Source organism: Pristiophorus japonicus, chromosome 21 (assembly GCF_044704955.1).
Source record: "Pristiophorus japonicus isolate sPriJap1 chromosome 21, sPriJap1.hap1, whole genome shotgun sequence".
Lineage (NCBI taxonomy): Eukaryota > Metazoa > Chordata > Chondrichthyes > Pristiophoridae > Pristiophorus > Pristiophorus japonicus.
In genome coordinates this window covers 25,215,420-25,232,018 of record NC_091997.1, presented here as the reverse complement: position 1 = coordinate 25,232,018, position 16,599 = coordinate 25,215,420, and the positions used below count along the sequence as shown (strand labels likewise).

The 16,599-nt window shown below is 42.1% G+C and overlaps 1 protein-coding gene across 1 annotated transcript in view; it reads right to left on the bottom strand.

Annotated features, from left to right (window-relative positions):
• sumo1 (small ubiquitin like modifier 1) overlaps positions 1-16,599 on the bottom strand; it is a 77,536-nt gene that overhangs the window by 19,839 nt on the left and 41,098 nt on the right. Inside the window, exons 3-5 of the mRNA XM_070864493.1 lie at positions 5,100-5,171; positions 4,897-4,974; positions 620-691 (exon numbers count right to left, since the gene is read on the bottom strand). Coding sequence (XP_070720594.1) covers positions 620-691; positions 4,897-4,974; positions 5,100-5,171 — 222 coding nt within the window. The remainder of the gene's footprint in view (positions 1-619; positions 692-4,896; positions 4,975-5,099; positions 5,172-16,599) is intronic.

Genomic DNA, 16,599 nt, shown 5'->3' with positions numbered 1-16,599 from the left:
TGGGCCCAACCTACTCAACCTATCCTCAAAAGTAAACCCCTTCATATCCGGAATCAACCAAGTGAACCTTCTCTGAACAGCCTCCAATGCAAGTATATCCTTCCTTAAATATGAAGACCAAAACTGTACGCAGACATGGCCTCACCGATACCCTGTACAGGTGTAGCAGGACTTCTCTGCTTTTATACTCTATCCCCCTTGCAATAAAGGCCAACATTCCATTTGCCTTCCTGATCACTTGCTGTACCTGCATACTAACTTTTTGTGATTCATGCACAAGGACCCCCAGGTCTCTCTGTACTGTAGCACTTTGCAATTTTTCTCCATTTAAATTATAATTTGTTTTTCTATTATTTCTGACAAAGTGGATAACCTCACATTTTCCCACATTATACTCCACCTACCATTTTTTTGCCCACTCACTTAGCCTGTCTATATCCCTTTGCAGATCAATTTGCTTTCCCACCTATCTTTGTATCATCAGCAAACTTGGCTACATTACACTCGGTCCCTTCATCCAAGTCATTAATATGGATTGTAAATAGTTGACACTCTTTTAGCAGCGTCCGAAGATACTTGAGACCTCTTAATAAAATGTTAGAAAATAATGCTTCCATACCTCTTTAGGTGTTTGGTGATCTGTGATCCGCTGACCCTCAAACAAAAATCGAAGTGAATTTGGTGGAACACCCTACATCAAGAGAGAGGCAAAAAATATAAAATTAAACAGAGCTTGATTTAGAAAACTATAATTTGATGTGATGAGAAGATTTTCTTGTACAATTTGTTGGAATTATTTAAAATTACCATTTGAAATGCAGGAGGGTGCAGGTATATGCCGTGATTCACCGAAAGCAAAATACTCCCTCACCAGGAAAATAAGAAAATTAGAGGTCAGTGAGTCCATTTCATGTTCCCTTGTAAATGGTCAGGCCAAAATCTGCACTGGAAACGGGGTTGTGGAAAAAAAAAATGGGGTTTTGCAGTGAATTTTCCAAAAACACTGCTTTGTCCTGAGAAAGAGACACTGAGCTGACCACTGTTTGGCACAAGAGTGACAATTAAGCTTTTCATGCTTTAGGCCTGCTTAGGTATGTACAAAGGAGAGAGTCACGTACCATTTAATTCAATGATCCCATTAAGTTGCCTACATCTCAAGTTGCTGATACCAACAACTTGTATTTACATAGCGCCTTTAATGATGTAAAACATTCCAAGGTGCTTCACAGGAGCGTTACCAAACAAACTTTGAAACCGAGCCATATATTAGCGCAGAGATGAGTTTTAAGGAGCGTTTTGAAGAAGGAAAGGGGGGTAGAAAGGCAGAGAGGTTTAGGGAGGGAATTCCAGAGCTTAGGGCCTAGGCAGCTGAAGGCATGGCGCCTATAGTGGAGTGATTAAAATCGGAGATGTGCAAGAGGGCAGAACTGGAGGAGCGCAGATATCTCGGAGGATTGGAGGAGATTACAGAGATAGGGAGGGACGAGGCCATGTAGGGATTTAAAAACAAGGAAGAGAATTTTAAAATTGAGATGTTGCTCAACTGGGAGCCAATGTAGGTCAGTGAGCACAGGGGTAATGGATGAACGGGACTTGGTGAGAGTTGGATACAGGCAAGAGAGTTTTGGATAAGCTTAAGTTTATGGAGGGTGGAAGATGGGAGACAGTGCGTTAGCATAGTCAAGTCTAAAGGTAACAAAGGCATGGATGAGGGTTTCAGTAGCAGATGAGATGAGGCAGGTGCGGAGTCGAGCGATGTTACGGAGATGGAAATAGGCAGTCTTAGTGATGGCGTGGATACGTCGGGGTCAAATGTGACACCAAGTTTGCGAACAGTCTGGTTCAGACTCAGGCAGTTGCCAGGGAGAGGGATGGAGTGGGTGACTAGGGAACAGAGTTGTGGTGGGGACCGAAAACAATGGCTTTGGTCTTTCCAATATTTAGCCAATCCAGTACTGGATGTCGGACAAGCTGTGTGACACTTTAGAAACCGTGGAGGGATCGAGAGAGGTGGTGGTGAGGTAGAGTTGGGTGTCGTCAGCATACATGTGGAAACTGATGCTGTGTTTTCGGATGATGTCGCCAAGGGGCAACATGTAGATGAGAAAAAGACCTTGCTGTTCTGATTTAGGATCTATCCATTAACGAGGACATCAAGAAGAGCTCTTAAACTCCAAGCCCACAAAATTCTAAATGGAAACTAGCAAATAAGAAATGCAAATAGAACGGAGTTGCCTGAGCTTGTTGCTGGATTACCAGGGCCCATGGGCTATGCATATTAAAATGTTTCACAATGTAAAGTCTTTAAAAAAAAATCAACTGCAATGGATTGTGATGAACTTTCAGTCCTTTACGTCTTGCTTTTCTTTTAACCATCTTTGTATATTCATGAAGTACTGATGATTATAATCAAGGGAAATGGCTGAGAAGAGCTACCCAGCCAATGTAATGGCGTCAAAACAACATCCACAACCAATACAGTGAAACTAAATCAACATGTATTAAATTACTAATAATTCAGCTCTCTCGCACTGCCAGTTTTGAGAACAGCTTCCAGCCACCTCTCCCAATTATATCATTAGCTCTTAACGTTTAAATACAAATATTCAAAAAATCAACAGAAACAGACACAAAAACACAAGGATGCTAAGGTTTTCATAATCTCTGCAACAGTTTGATCTTTCAAAGGAATACATATTGATACTCCTTTGTTTCACCTCCCTATAATGTATTTAACTGATAAAATACCATGTGCTAGTGCTTTTTTGAACCCTTAAAATCTGAGAAAAGAAAATCAGTGATTCCTGCTTCTTGAAAATTTATATTTATAATCATGCTTAAGATAGCAAAATAAATAATTTTTCATACTATGATTCCATGTGACCCAGTCTGAAGCAAGCTATTGGATGTCTAGATGTTAGACGTGGCTCAGAAATAGACCTCTCGTCTCCGAGACAGAAGACTGTGGGTTCAAGCTCCACTCCAGAAAGTTGAGCACATCATTCCGGCAGGCGCTCCAGTGCAGGACTGAGGGAGTGCCGCACTGTTGGAAATGCTGTCTTTCAGATGAGATGTTACTCCGAGGTTCCGCCTGCCCTCTCAGATAAAAGATCCCATGGCAGTTTGCGTCAAATACCAGGGAAGTTCTCCCACTTTCCCAGCCAATATTTATCCCTCAACCAACATGACTAAAAAAATGCATCTCATTGCTGTTTGTGGGCCCTTACTGTGCGCAAATTGATTGTCGTGTTTCCCTACATTACAACACTTCAAAAGTTCTTTATTGTATGAAAAGCCAATGGGAAGTCCAATTGTCGTGAAAAGTGCTATAAAAATGCAAGTCCTTTCCTTTACGTCCTCCTCGTCCATACATTAAAGATTTTTAGAATACTGTTATGTATGTGTTTACTGTACAATCATTTCGTTACTAAAATTATGAGATTATTAAAAATAAACTCCAAGGTTAGACGACAGCCCAACACAAGGAACACAGGGGATAGATTCATAGTTGATATAAAAGATCAGGCTCAGCTAAAGTACTAAAAAAAAACATAGACCAATACTTTAGTCAAGGGAGACTCTCAATCCCACAGACCAATTCTTGGAGGAATAAGACAGCAATTTAGGAGATTCCCTATTGGCTCAACTGGTAAAACCATTTACCAATGGGGAAATTACACCATACAGGCCAGGAAGTGCCCAGATTGAAACCCTGGTTAGCGCTGAAATTGATGATCTCAGTAAAAGAAAGAAAGCAAGCAAGACTTGCATTTATATAGCGCCTTTCATGCCCACTGGACGTCCCAAAGCACTTTACTTTTTTTTTTGAAGCGTAGTCACCGTTGTAAAGTTGGAAACGCGGCAGCCAAATTGCACACAGCAAGCTCCCACAAACAGCAATGTGAAAGTGACCGGATGATCTGTTTTTAGTGATGTTGATTGAGGAATAAATATTGGCTATGACACCTGGGAGAACTCCCCTGCTCTTCTTTGAAATAGTGCCGTGGGATCTTTTACGTCCACCTGAGGGGGCAGACGGGGACTCGGTTTAACATCTCATCCAAAAGACAGCACTTCCAACAGTGCAGCACTCCCTCAGCACTGCACTGGATTTTTGTGCTCAAGTCTCTGGAGTGGGACTTGAACCCACAACCTTCTGACTCAGAAGTGAGGGTGCTATCAACTGAGCCACAGCTGACGTTTAAGGGTATTACAATTGGCCTCAATACCTCTAGGCTAGGGAAGGGGGAAATCAGCCAGGGTTCATACTCCTGATTGCTATCAAATGAGCTGTACAGACATCAGGCGAGAGCAGAATCAGGCTTTGCTGAGACGTACACAAGCCAGATGTGAATTAATTGTCTGCATCCACCCACTGTGTATTGAGCATGTGGCTTTAAATAGCAGAATGTCTCTTTAGGGCTGTACTTCTAATCTAACTTCAGAAACTATTTGGATCAAAGTATTATATTCCTCAGTGTTTGAAATCTAATTTACTCCACATTTAATGTACTGTGCAGCAATTTCAGTAAAGCATTACGGTAGGCGTATGAAATTTCTGCACTACATCCACTTCAATTGTGAAAAGCACCTAGCATTACAATATAGATATTGCAGATATAACTCTAATTTAGAAGGACAGAGGCAAAGTGCACTTTTAGTTAGAGGTCTATCACTGGTGGCAATACGAGCAGCAATTTGAGGTGATAAATTAAGAATATCACAGCATGATATTAACATATATAGGCCTAAGTATGGTGTCCCTATATTGGTACTGAACAATAAAATAAACTGGTGAAAACATTGTTGAATATTCCATGACAACTGTAACGCTGTTTGAAATTGCTTTTCTCCCTGTAAGGAGGACAGTAACAAGATTTCTCTCTTTGCTCTTACCTGTCGCTGGCAGTAGGACTCCTTCAGCTTTCTTAGCTGCGTGGTCATTTTCACTTTGAAATGAATCTCACTGTTGTCCTTTAAAAAAATTAATGTATTTATTTTGTAGTCTTTAGTTTTGTTTAGCTGCAGTACTGCAAATTCAATAGCCTTAAGCAAAACTGAATCAGACAACGGTATTAGATCAGTGATATGACATTTACCTGGCCTATAACTTTTAATTTAATGTATTCCCCATCCTTCTTCTCTCCTGATTGGCTGGAAGGCTTTGCCTCCTGTTCAAAATACAAAAGGAGAAATTAGATCAGAAAAATACACCCTGCAATCTTGGCATTGTACTGTAATGTAAATCATTTTTAATCCTGCTTTCTTGACAAGAGCGATGCTAAGCTTTTCTTCTGCCGAACATAGCAGAAAAATGAAAGGAATCATATCGTAGAATGATGTAATATTTTATTTTGCAGCCAAGAGTGTTTTACAACAGGTAGAAAATACATGTCACAACATAGCAAAATGTTACGCAGTGGGGGAGATTCAGCCGAATGTATAGAAACAGCAGGCATTCAACTCACTTCAGCAAGCTGTAATCACAAAATGCTGTTTAGTGGCATAAGTAAAATGCGACAATGTTATTCGTACTAACTTATCGTACAAACCAGGCCTGTTTTAGCAACAGCTTCAGCCCAAGGCACCACTAACGTAGGCGGTGTGCCAAAAGTGGATATTGAGTGGGAAATCAGCAATCCACGCTGGCGCTTAAGCAGCTGGTTTGCCGCTCCCAGAGGATCGTGTCACGCTCACCTCCAACCTGACACTGCTGCTTTACTCCGATAAGCGTCAGGCTCCCATGTAACGAGAGCAGGAATTCCATTTTTTCCCACCGGCAAAGAAAGAAAGACTTGCATTTATATAGCGCCTTTCACGACCACTGGACGTCTCAAAGTGCTTTACAGCCAATTGAGTACTTTTTGGAGTATAGTCACTGTTGTAATGTGGGAAATGCGGCAGCCAATTTGCACACAAGCAAGCTCCCACAAACAGCAATGTGATAATGACCAGATAATCTGTATTTTTGTTATGTTGATTAAGGGATAAATATTGGCCAGGATACCCAGGGATAACTCCCCTACTCTTCTTCGAAATAGTGCCATGGGATCTTTTACGTCCATCTGAGGGGGCAGAGAGGGCCTCGGTTTAACGTCTCATCCAAAAGACGGCACCTCCGACAGTGCAGCCCTCCCTCAGCGCTGTACTGGAGTCTAGATTTTTTTTGTGCTCAAGTCCCTGGAGTGGGACTTGAACCCACAACCTTCTGACTCAGAGGCTACCCACTGAGCCACAGCTGACACTGCATAAAGCACAGGATAAAGTCCATGGTCACAGCAAAGCAACATCGCCAGGTAGGAAGTGGAGCTAGGATCAGCAGTGAGTAATACATGAAGGAGGGAGAGCATCATGTCTGTAAGAGGGAGGGAGGGAAGGAGACAATAATGCCTCTTAAAGTGACTGTTCAGGAATTTTAAGAAGCAGTCATGGTCTAGTTAGATTAACCTGAATGCAATTTATTGTCCTGGCCAATATTTATCTCTCAATCAACATAACAAAAACAGATTATCTGGTCATTATCACATTGCTGATTGTGGGAGCTTGTTGTGCGCAAATTGGCTGCCGTGTTTCCCACATTACAACAGTAACTACACTTCAAAACTACTTCATTGACTGAAAAGTGCTTTGAGACCTCCGGTGGTTGTGAAAGGCGCTATATAAATGTATGTCTTTCTTTACCTATAATTTAAAAAAAATCTAGCAACGATGAATTAACAAAATGCCGCAAGATTAAAAGTACAGCACTACAATACATTTTCCAGGGAGCATATTCCTGGATCATTCTACAAATGTGTGCACAATGCAGCATATGGAAGGAATTTATACAATTCTAGTTTTGCTGGTGACACTATTGAAAGACACAAATCTTTTCCTACCACATAAATTGAAATGGATATTCCAGTTAAACATACTATGAGTGAGTGGTTCCTCACCAACCATGCATGAATCATTTACTTAGCAATCATCTGTAAAACTAAATGCTTCACTGTATCATGTAAAATGATCTCACTGATCATTAAATGTCAGTCTTCCAAGCCTCAATAAATAATGAAATTCAAATTTTCTTACAATGTGACAAAAGGATGCAGTAAGTTTGCTGTGTAATGTCTGACAAATGATGAATTATCGGGCCCAGTATTTTACACCAAATGAAACACTGAATGGTTCATTCAGCTCAAAGTGCTGCAAACAAATTGTGTCAGTTAATTCACAAATAATTTATCTGACATAATATTCTGTTTGTATCACATTTCTACATTTATTTAGTTAAGTGTAATGCACATTCTGATGCTCACAATTAAAAGTGATGTTTTAATTATCCATTCTTTGCCGATGTGGAATGGATTACTGTTTAATATGGTGGCGATGTCCGTAATAGTTCTTTCAAGCATTACACCGCTCGCTGTGTCTTTGTGAAAGCCACTTTTTTTTTTATTGTGGAGTTTGCTGCAGGGGAGGAGAAGAAAAAAAGACAGAGAGCGAGAGAGAGATAGACACACGCACATGGTAGGCTGGTGACAAGCCAAGAGAAAGAAAGAAGGAAAGAAAGAAAGCTGATGAGAGAGCACCCAAGAAAGAAAGAGAAGGTATGTGCATACTTGTGGCGGTATGTATAAATGCTGAATGAAGAATGAGGCAAATAAAAGATTAGGAAGGAGAAACAGAACTCGGCAGAGAAATAACAATTGTGAAGATGGCAAACCCAAATATCAGGCAGAAAAATAAATAAATAAAAGAGAAAACGGTGAGATATAGATAAACTACCCAGCACATGTTTAAATGATGTTTTATCTCTGCTGTTTTTATTAGAAATGTAGTTTAATGTGATCATGCGCTGCTTTCGACAACATTTTCCAAAACTGCATTGTCCAGAAGAGGCTGCTTGAAGAACATATTCTTACAATTAACAAGCTATGAAATTAACGATAACCGAGAAAGAAATATGTAACGTATATTCCAGTAAGGATAAAGGATGGTTCTGACTGAGAAACACATTAATACCCAGACAACTTCCCCATGGCACCAACAGGAGTATTGTGGGAGACACATAAAAGGACTGTGTTTCTAAAAGGCTAGCAAGTTGACTGGCTGCCTGTACTGCATGCTTTCAAAACCAGTAGTAGAGGAATAACAGTCTCTTCACAAAGCCTCAACCTATTATGTGCTTGCAGCGTATGTGATTTTCCCATTTATTTCAAAGAGAAAGGTTAATGTTTTGGGTACAACCCTTCATCAGAACTTGCCCTGCTGTTTTTATTGCACCCTGGTATTTGTTGATTCAAGTTAGGCACCAGTACAGTGAAAAGCCATGACAAATGCAATTTTTCACTCAGCTCCAGCACCGTTCACTGTTCTGCTTCAGAGCTGTTGCTGTGAATTTGAGAGTCACAGAACACACCAGGAGATAAATATAAACTCAACTGAAGAGACACATATCACCACACACGGACTGCAGCGGTTCAAGAAGGCAACTCATCACGACCTTCTCAAGAGCAATTAGGATGGGCAATAAATGCTGGCCTTGCCAGCGATGCCCATATCCCATGAATGAACAATAAATAATCGTAAGGCCATTATGGCTCAAATGTACGAATTTATCTAGGTGTACTAGATTTCATTTTTGCACTTAATATTTGTTCCTCTGTCAAAGTATAATTTGTTTTAATTCCTGGAATACATGGCGCATGAGAGACGGCATGTTGGAGTTAGCTGCTGCAATAAGGGAACACGCCCAGATCCCATGCCCATTGACAGAATCAACTGCCACTCCCACTCCAATCCTCAACCAGCCTCTGAAGAGCCAAAAGCCGGGTCCGGTCCTCCAACTACCCCACCCCCCGCCCCCCGCCCCCATAACAGGTACGCACTACCCGAGATCTTAGAAAGAATCATCACCGCCTATGGGCAGGGGTTTTGGAGTGTCCAAGACCAAGCACGGCGGGTGGTCTCAGAATAAGGTGGAGGAGAGATGGGTGGGTGCAGCCTTTCTTTGCTGCTGCTGCTGTTGTTGTTACTGTTCTCAAATAGTTATTTGTAAGTTATGTAAATTTACAAGCTTAAAAGTTTTTAAGTGATCTTAGAGTGATCTTAAAGTAAAGTTTGATACAAGAATAATTTTATTCAAGTACAAAAGAACTGTTCATTAAACTTTTGAATAAAATATATTTTACATTAAAATTGAATCATTTCCATTATTTGTTCCATTCTTACCACAACTTTTGGAACGCAAGAATCATTTCCATTATTTGTTCGATTACGAAAACAACTTTTGAAGTAAACAAAAATAATTTCCATCCTTTGTTCCATTAACACAACACATTATGGAACAGTTCCAAACAGTAAACATAAGAAATAGGAGCAGGAATAGGCCATTTGGCCCCTCGAGCCTGCTCCGCCATTCAGTAAGATCATGGCTGATCTGATCATGGACTTGGCTCCACTTCCCTGCCCGCTCCCCATAACCCTTTACTCCCTTTTCGCTCAAAAATCTGTCTATCTCCACCTTAAATATATTCAATGACCCAGCCTCCACAGCTCTCTGAGGCAGAGAATTCCATAGATTTACAACCCTCAGAAGAAATTTCTCCTCATCTCAGTTTTAAATGGGCGGCCCCTTATTCTGAGTGTATGTCCCCTAGTTTTAGTTTCTCCCGAGTGGAAATATCCTCTCTGCATACATCTTATCAAGCCCTCTCATTATCATAAGTTTCAATAAGATTACCTCTCATTCTTCTGAACTCCAATGAGTAGAGGCCTAACCTACTCAACTTATCCCCATAAGTCAACCCCCTCATCTCTGGAATCAACTTAGTGAACCTTCTCTGAACACATGGTCCATGTGGAATAGTTGTCGCTGAGCCCTCAGGCAGCAGAAAAGTGTTCACGGATGAGCTGCTGGCCCAAGGCTCGAGCAATCGTTAAAGGGGCACGATGGTCCACCCTCCTCCACCATTGTGCTCCAGTCTCACGCACGTGCATGGCTTCCTCGTCCATGTCCTCCTGCATCTTCCACATCATTATCATCAGCCACTCTCACCACAGGTGGGTCTTCCACTACCAGGTGCTGCTGCCTCATGATGGCTAAGTTATACAGCATGCAGCACACAACAGTGAACTGACCGACAATCTCAGGGGCGTACAGCAAGTAGTCTCTGGAATGGTCTAGGCATCGGAAACGCTGTTTCAAGATGCCAATGATCCTCTCTATGATGCTGCACGTTGCAATGTACGACATGTTGTATTCTCGGTCAGCTTCCATCCGGGTTACAAGTAAGGGCATCATGAGCCAGGTGGCAAGGCCGTACCCTTTGTCTCCCAGTAGCCAACTCTGCCCTTCTGGCTGCTGCTGAAACATGGCAGATGTAACACTGTCGTGTAGTATGAACGTATCACAGGTGCTCCCAAGTTATCTTGCATTGACTAACATGATTTGATGCATGTCGTCACACACGAGCTGTACATTAATGGAGTGGAAGCCTTTTCTGTTCCTGTACATCTCGGAATCCTTCAAAGTGCTGACAAGGCAATGTGGGTACAATCAATGCAGCCCTGTGCCTTTGGGAAGCCAGCAATCCTGGAGAAGCCCACAGCCTTGTCATGCATTGCTTGGCCGGTCATGGGGAACTTTACAAAGTCATTCCTCCGCGCACACAGTCACCTGGTGAATGCAGACATGTGTTGCATGTTGTGAGATAGCGCACACATCCCCAGTTGTAGCTTGAAATGAGCCGGAGGCATAGAATGAAAGTGCAGCTGTAACCTTCACTTCAACTGACAAAGCAGTCCTCCTGATAGTTCTAGGTTGCAGGTCTGCTTTGACCAACGCACAGATCTCAGTTACAACATCTTTGCGGAAACGCAGCCTTCTGACACAGTCGTGTACGAACGCCTGTCTCGATATACCCGAGGTGGGTAAGGCCTCCTGCCCAGCACCCTACGGGCTCTGAGGTTCCTCATGCGATGACGTCGAATCAATTATCTCTTACGTAGCACCATGATGCAGAAGGCTCGCACAAGGTATGGCACTGTCAGTATTGCCCCCATACTTAAATTTTACTTTTGAAAGAAGCTCAAAATGGCAGGCAAGCAGGCAGGACAGGTTCACAGTTCTCTCCCCAAGGTCTGTATGGATGGACCACATCCCAGGTTCTTGTGACTTCTCCTCTCTTCCCCGCCCCCCTTAACTAATTGCAGTCTTGTGACTTCTCCCCTTCTCTCTCTTACCTCTCCTCCCGCCCCCCCCCCACCTCTCCTCCCGCGTCCCCCCCCCCCCCCCAAAATCATTGCAGTCTTCAGAAGCCTTCCAATCGGCACCTCTCTCTCTCTCTCTCTCTTCTCCTCCCCCACCGGGCTTGTTTTCCAACCAAGCCCCAAGCCCGTGTCCAGGCGCGGGGCCGATTCTGCCAGCCAAAGCTACTGCCCTCCAGCCCAGCTTCAAGACGTGTGAGTGACTAAAAAAAGAGAAAACTTCTGAAATCCAACAAACTTCCATTTACTACGTTGACAGGTTAAAAAAAAGTTGAACTTTATTATTGAATTTTATAGTGTTTATATTAAAAACAATGGCGTCTTTCAGCGCCGATTTGTCAATGTGTGCTGGTTTTCTTAAGTGCCCAGAAGGTTTTTCAGGAGTGGCCAGATATGCCGACTTAGGAGGAAAATATTTTGGCCAAACTGCGAAAAATTATAAAAACCGGCGCAGACATGAGGGAATATGACGTAAAAAAAAAAACTGGCCTAGAAAAATTGTAACTAAGTCAGTTACACCGGTGTAGATCGCAGGGGGAATCTTTGAAAAAAAAATACACCAAAAAAAAATGGTGCGCGCCAAAAAAACAGCACAAATGGTAGGGTAAAATAGAAATTTGTTTCAGGTAGTTTAACGTAACGCATGTATAGTTAGCACCAATACACCTCTTTTCTGTTCTGCACTCTACACCACCATTCCATTTGACACACATTAGCTAATGCTAATTATTATGCATTCATCCACAATGCACAGGTTTTCTCATATTGTGTAAGTGTATAGTGATAGCTTAGATAATGTGAGATTACATTTATCGATAGACAATTTCTAGAAATACTACAAATTTCGTGCCACTTTTACACGATGAGTGTACGGCAGCATAGTGGTTATGTTATTGGACGAGTATTCCGGAGGCCTGGACTTACATGAGTTCAAATCCCACCATTCAATTAATTACATTTAAAAGAAAAGAATAAAACCATGAAATTATTGGATTGTTGTGAAAAAAACCCTCTGGTTCACTAATGTCCTTTAGGGAAGGAAATCTGCCGCCCTTACCCGGTCTGGCCTATATATGTGACTCCAGACCCACAGCATTGTGGTTGACTCTTAACTATCCTCTGAAATAGCCTAGTAAGCCATTCTTGTATTCAAGAAGGCAAGTCACCACCGCCTTCACAAGGGGCAATTAGGGATGGGCAATAAATGCTGGCCTCACCGGCGATGTAATGTATGAACTTGTGAGTATGTTCACAGGGTTGTGGAGCTGTTGTAGATTCGAGCTAGGATGTCCCTGGAGATAGAGCACGCGGTGTCCACCGGTACGCTCACAGCCTTCCGTGAGAGGTGGGCGCCGGAGGGACTGGCGTGCATCATCACCCCCGGCAACCAAATTTTAATTTGATGTAAGTTACTGTAAAAGTTTAATTTGAAATTTGTCAGTTCTAGTGCCCTTGCCAAAAGGGGCACTTGATTTTACATTATACTAAAATAGTTGTGGGGCTGTTGCGTGGTGATGTTCACAAGACTCAATAAAACCCCAGTTAATGGAGTTCAGGTGGGCGGTTGTGAGCCTGGTGGATGAACTGGTAGTGTTCAATTTGGTTGTTAAACCTTTGTTCATATACCAGCTAGTTCTTTACAGCAAATGTGTACATAAGAACATAAGAATTAGGAGCAGTAGGCCATTCGGCCCCTCGAGTCTTCTCCGCTATTCAATAAGATCATGGCTGATGATCTACCTCACTTTCCTGCGCTGTCCCCATATCCCTTAATATTCAAAAATCTAGCGTTCTCCACTTGAATTGTAGCTATGAATTCTTAAGCAAAGAACGCATAAATCAAATACACTACAGGCGATGTCCGCATCCCATGAATAAATAAAACACTATACACAAAAATACTGCAGATGCTGGTCTTTCTCTGTTGCTGCACTTTGTGGTGCACAGTAGCTCAGATTTCAGAAACCAATGGCCATCGCAGTCCTGCTAAAAAGGCCTCTGGTTCTGCTATTGGGAAAGGGAGCCAGGTTCAGTAATAGGCACTGGTTGAATGTGTCTGCTCTCTGTTGGTCCAAGTATAAAAGTGGAGTCCAGCATATCTACGAAGAACTCTTTCCTAATCTGAATGTAAAAGTGGAAGAGCAGCGAATAGACATAACCCTTCCAAAACTGGATGCAGTTTAAGCGCAAGCATGTAATCATCTTCAGAGTTTGAGAAACTGTCATTCAAGATCTTAGAGTTAGGGGTGGAGCGGCTCTGTCGGGTGAATCTTTTGGGCAAAGTAATAGATATGGAATAAGATCATTGTGGGAGAGCTGTGTGATTTTTAGGGTTCAGAGGGGAGGAAAAAAAAGTTGCATCTTAGTTTTCATATTTTATTCTATATTTTGTTACCGTACACTTGCTTTGTAATTCCACTGAAAGTTTAAGAACAGAAGGAAACAAAAAAACAAAATTAAAAGAACATTTTAAAATATTGGCAATTATTTACATTCTGAGGAAATTACAATACCTGACAATCAACATACCCCTGCAAATAATAACTGCCTCCTCCATCCACTATTCCCTTTCCCAAGTGCCAGGCATTCAACTTGCACTCAAACCTCTTCCAATTACACTTTTGTGCTCGTGAGTAGAAATAGATAACAGCAGCCAAGAATGACTTGCCCAGAGGTGACTTTATCCTGCATATATAACAGACTCTCCATTTACAAGACAGAGTCCAAAGATTGAGGGTTGAGTGTCATCAACTGTGCCTATGCCCTGACCAGGATTTAAAACTTTTCTAAATAACCCCTCACCGAAGGATGTAATGAGAACCACTATTTCAGAACTATAAAAGTGCAGGGCTTCTATGTCACTGAAACATCATTGCCATTCATGATCGTATGGGTTTTGCTATTACAGTAAACCTGCAAGAATTTCCAGTTAGTCCACTTATAAAATGACAATTATGAAATGGAGATGAACAAATCTATATCCAAATTGAGCCAAAAAAAAGTAGATATAAGTAGCTGGATACAATTGCTTATTTTAATATTGTGTAATGACACTCAATATTCAAAAAACATTATCGAAAAATATTTTTCCCCGCTGTGCTACAGAATGGTAGGATGTGGGCTGTGCAACAAGCTTCCCTGGATGGCAAGTTCTCCATCTGAGCTGTGCGATCAAAAGGAGGTGCCAAGCACAGCCATCCTCACAGGGAGAGAAGACTGGAGTTCCATTCAACCTCTCCTGTGCACGTCCTAGATATCTGAAACCTGCCCTCTCAGCTGTGGTATGGTGTACAGCATGGGGTAAACTTCAAAGAGGAAGGAAAAATATATTAAACGGAAGAAGTTATTCGATGTTATTAAACAAGGCAACTTTCTTAGGGCCACAAGTATACATGCCTCATGCTTATTATTTATAACAGATTTTTGGTTTTGTTGGTACTTTCCCTGTAGTAATATCTCTGGGCTGATCAGAGAAATACAGCATGGCTTTGTTAAAGGCAAGTTATGTCTGATGAATCCAGTTGAATTTTTTTGAGGAAGTCACTAATAAGATGGACAAGGGAGTGTCTAGGGATGTTATCTATATGGACTTCCAGAAGGCCTTCAATAAAGTTTCACACAAAAGATTAATGGAAAAAACGAGAGCACACAGAATTGGAGGTAGCCTTTTGACTTGGGGTGTAAATTATTTGGGATATTGATATTTATGAATGACTTGGATGAAGGAGAGTTGTGTGTCCAAGTTTGCAGCTGACACTATATTAAGGTGGTACAGTAAATAGTGCAGGCGGGAGCAGGAAGTTGCAATTATCTCATATTAAGTGAGATTAGACAGATTCAAATAAAACTGCGCTAGACATAGGGCTGGAAATTCCGCAACCTTGCGCCTGGGTTTTTCGGCGGTATTTCGCTGCTTTGGGCGGAAAATGGTGCAGCGGGAAATTCCTTGAAGTCTTGTACCGGCAGTTTTGAAATACCCTTGGGTAGCGGACCGCCGGCGTTCAAGACTGGAAAAAGCGCTTTCGCCCAATATTGGGCTCAGCAGTGACCCGTAGACGGGACCAAAAAAAAACACGGAGGAAAAACCCGTCAGTGCAGCCCTTGGAACGGCGGTAGGTATGAAACCCTGCAAAAAAGATAAGTTAAAGTTTTTATTTTTAAATTTGTTTGCAGCGATTCGCTAGAAAAGGGTCTTGTGAATGTTTTTAGAAATTTTTTTTGTGTTTTCCCCCCTCTCTAGGTCCAACTCAGCCTTGGAGAAAAGTTGCAGAAAATTCGTGGTTTGCTTTGCAAACCTTCATGCAACACCGATTTTTCCCGCCCGGTGCTATTTTTCCCCAAATGTTCGGCCTCGAAATCATAGCAGAGTCATAGCGTTTTGTTTTGCAGAAAAATACTTCTATGACCCAAAACTGAATTTCTAGCCCAATGAGTTTAACATGGCAAGTGTGAGGGCATCCACTTTGGACACAAGAAAGATAAACGGAGTGTTTTATAAATGGTGAGAAACGGGAAATTTGTAGGAGCAGAGAGATTTGGGAGTTCAAGTACACAATTCATTTAAAGCTAGTAGATAGGTGCTAAAAACAATCAAAAAGGCTAGTGGAATGTTGGCCTTTAGCAGGGGGCTGGATTACAAATGGGAGGAAGTTATGCCTCAGTTATATAGAGCCTTGATCAGATCCTATCTGCAGCACTGTGTTCAGTTCCGGGCATCGCAACTCACAACATAGAAAACAGGTGCAGGAGTAGGCCATTCGGCCCTTCGAGCCTGCACCACCATTCAATAAGATCATGGCTGATCATTCACCTCAGTACCCCTTTCCTGCTTTCTCTCCATACCTCTTGATCCCTTTAGCTGTAAGGGCCATATCTAACTCCGGCTTGAATATATCCAATGAACTGGCATCAACAACTCTCTGCGGCAGGTAATTCCACAGGTTAACAACAAATGCCGAGGTTTCTCCTCATCTCAGTCCGAAATGGCTTACCCCTTATCCTTAGATTATGTCCCCTGGTTCTGGGCTTCCCCAACATCAGGAACATTCTTCCTGCATCTAACCTGTCCAGTCCCTGTCCATGTTTCTGTGAGATTCCCTCTCATCCTTCTAAACTCCAGTCTCTCCTCATATGTCAGTCCTGCCATCCCGGGAATCAGTCTGGTGAACCTTTGCTGCACTCCCTCAATAGCAAGAACGTCCTTCCTCAGATTAGGAGACCAAAACTGAACACAATATTCCAGGTGAGGCCTCACTAAGGCCCTGTACAACTGCAGTAAGTCCTCCATGCTCCTATACTCAAATCCCCTAGCTATGAAGGCCAACATACCATTTGCCTTCTTCACTGCCT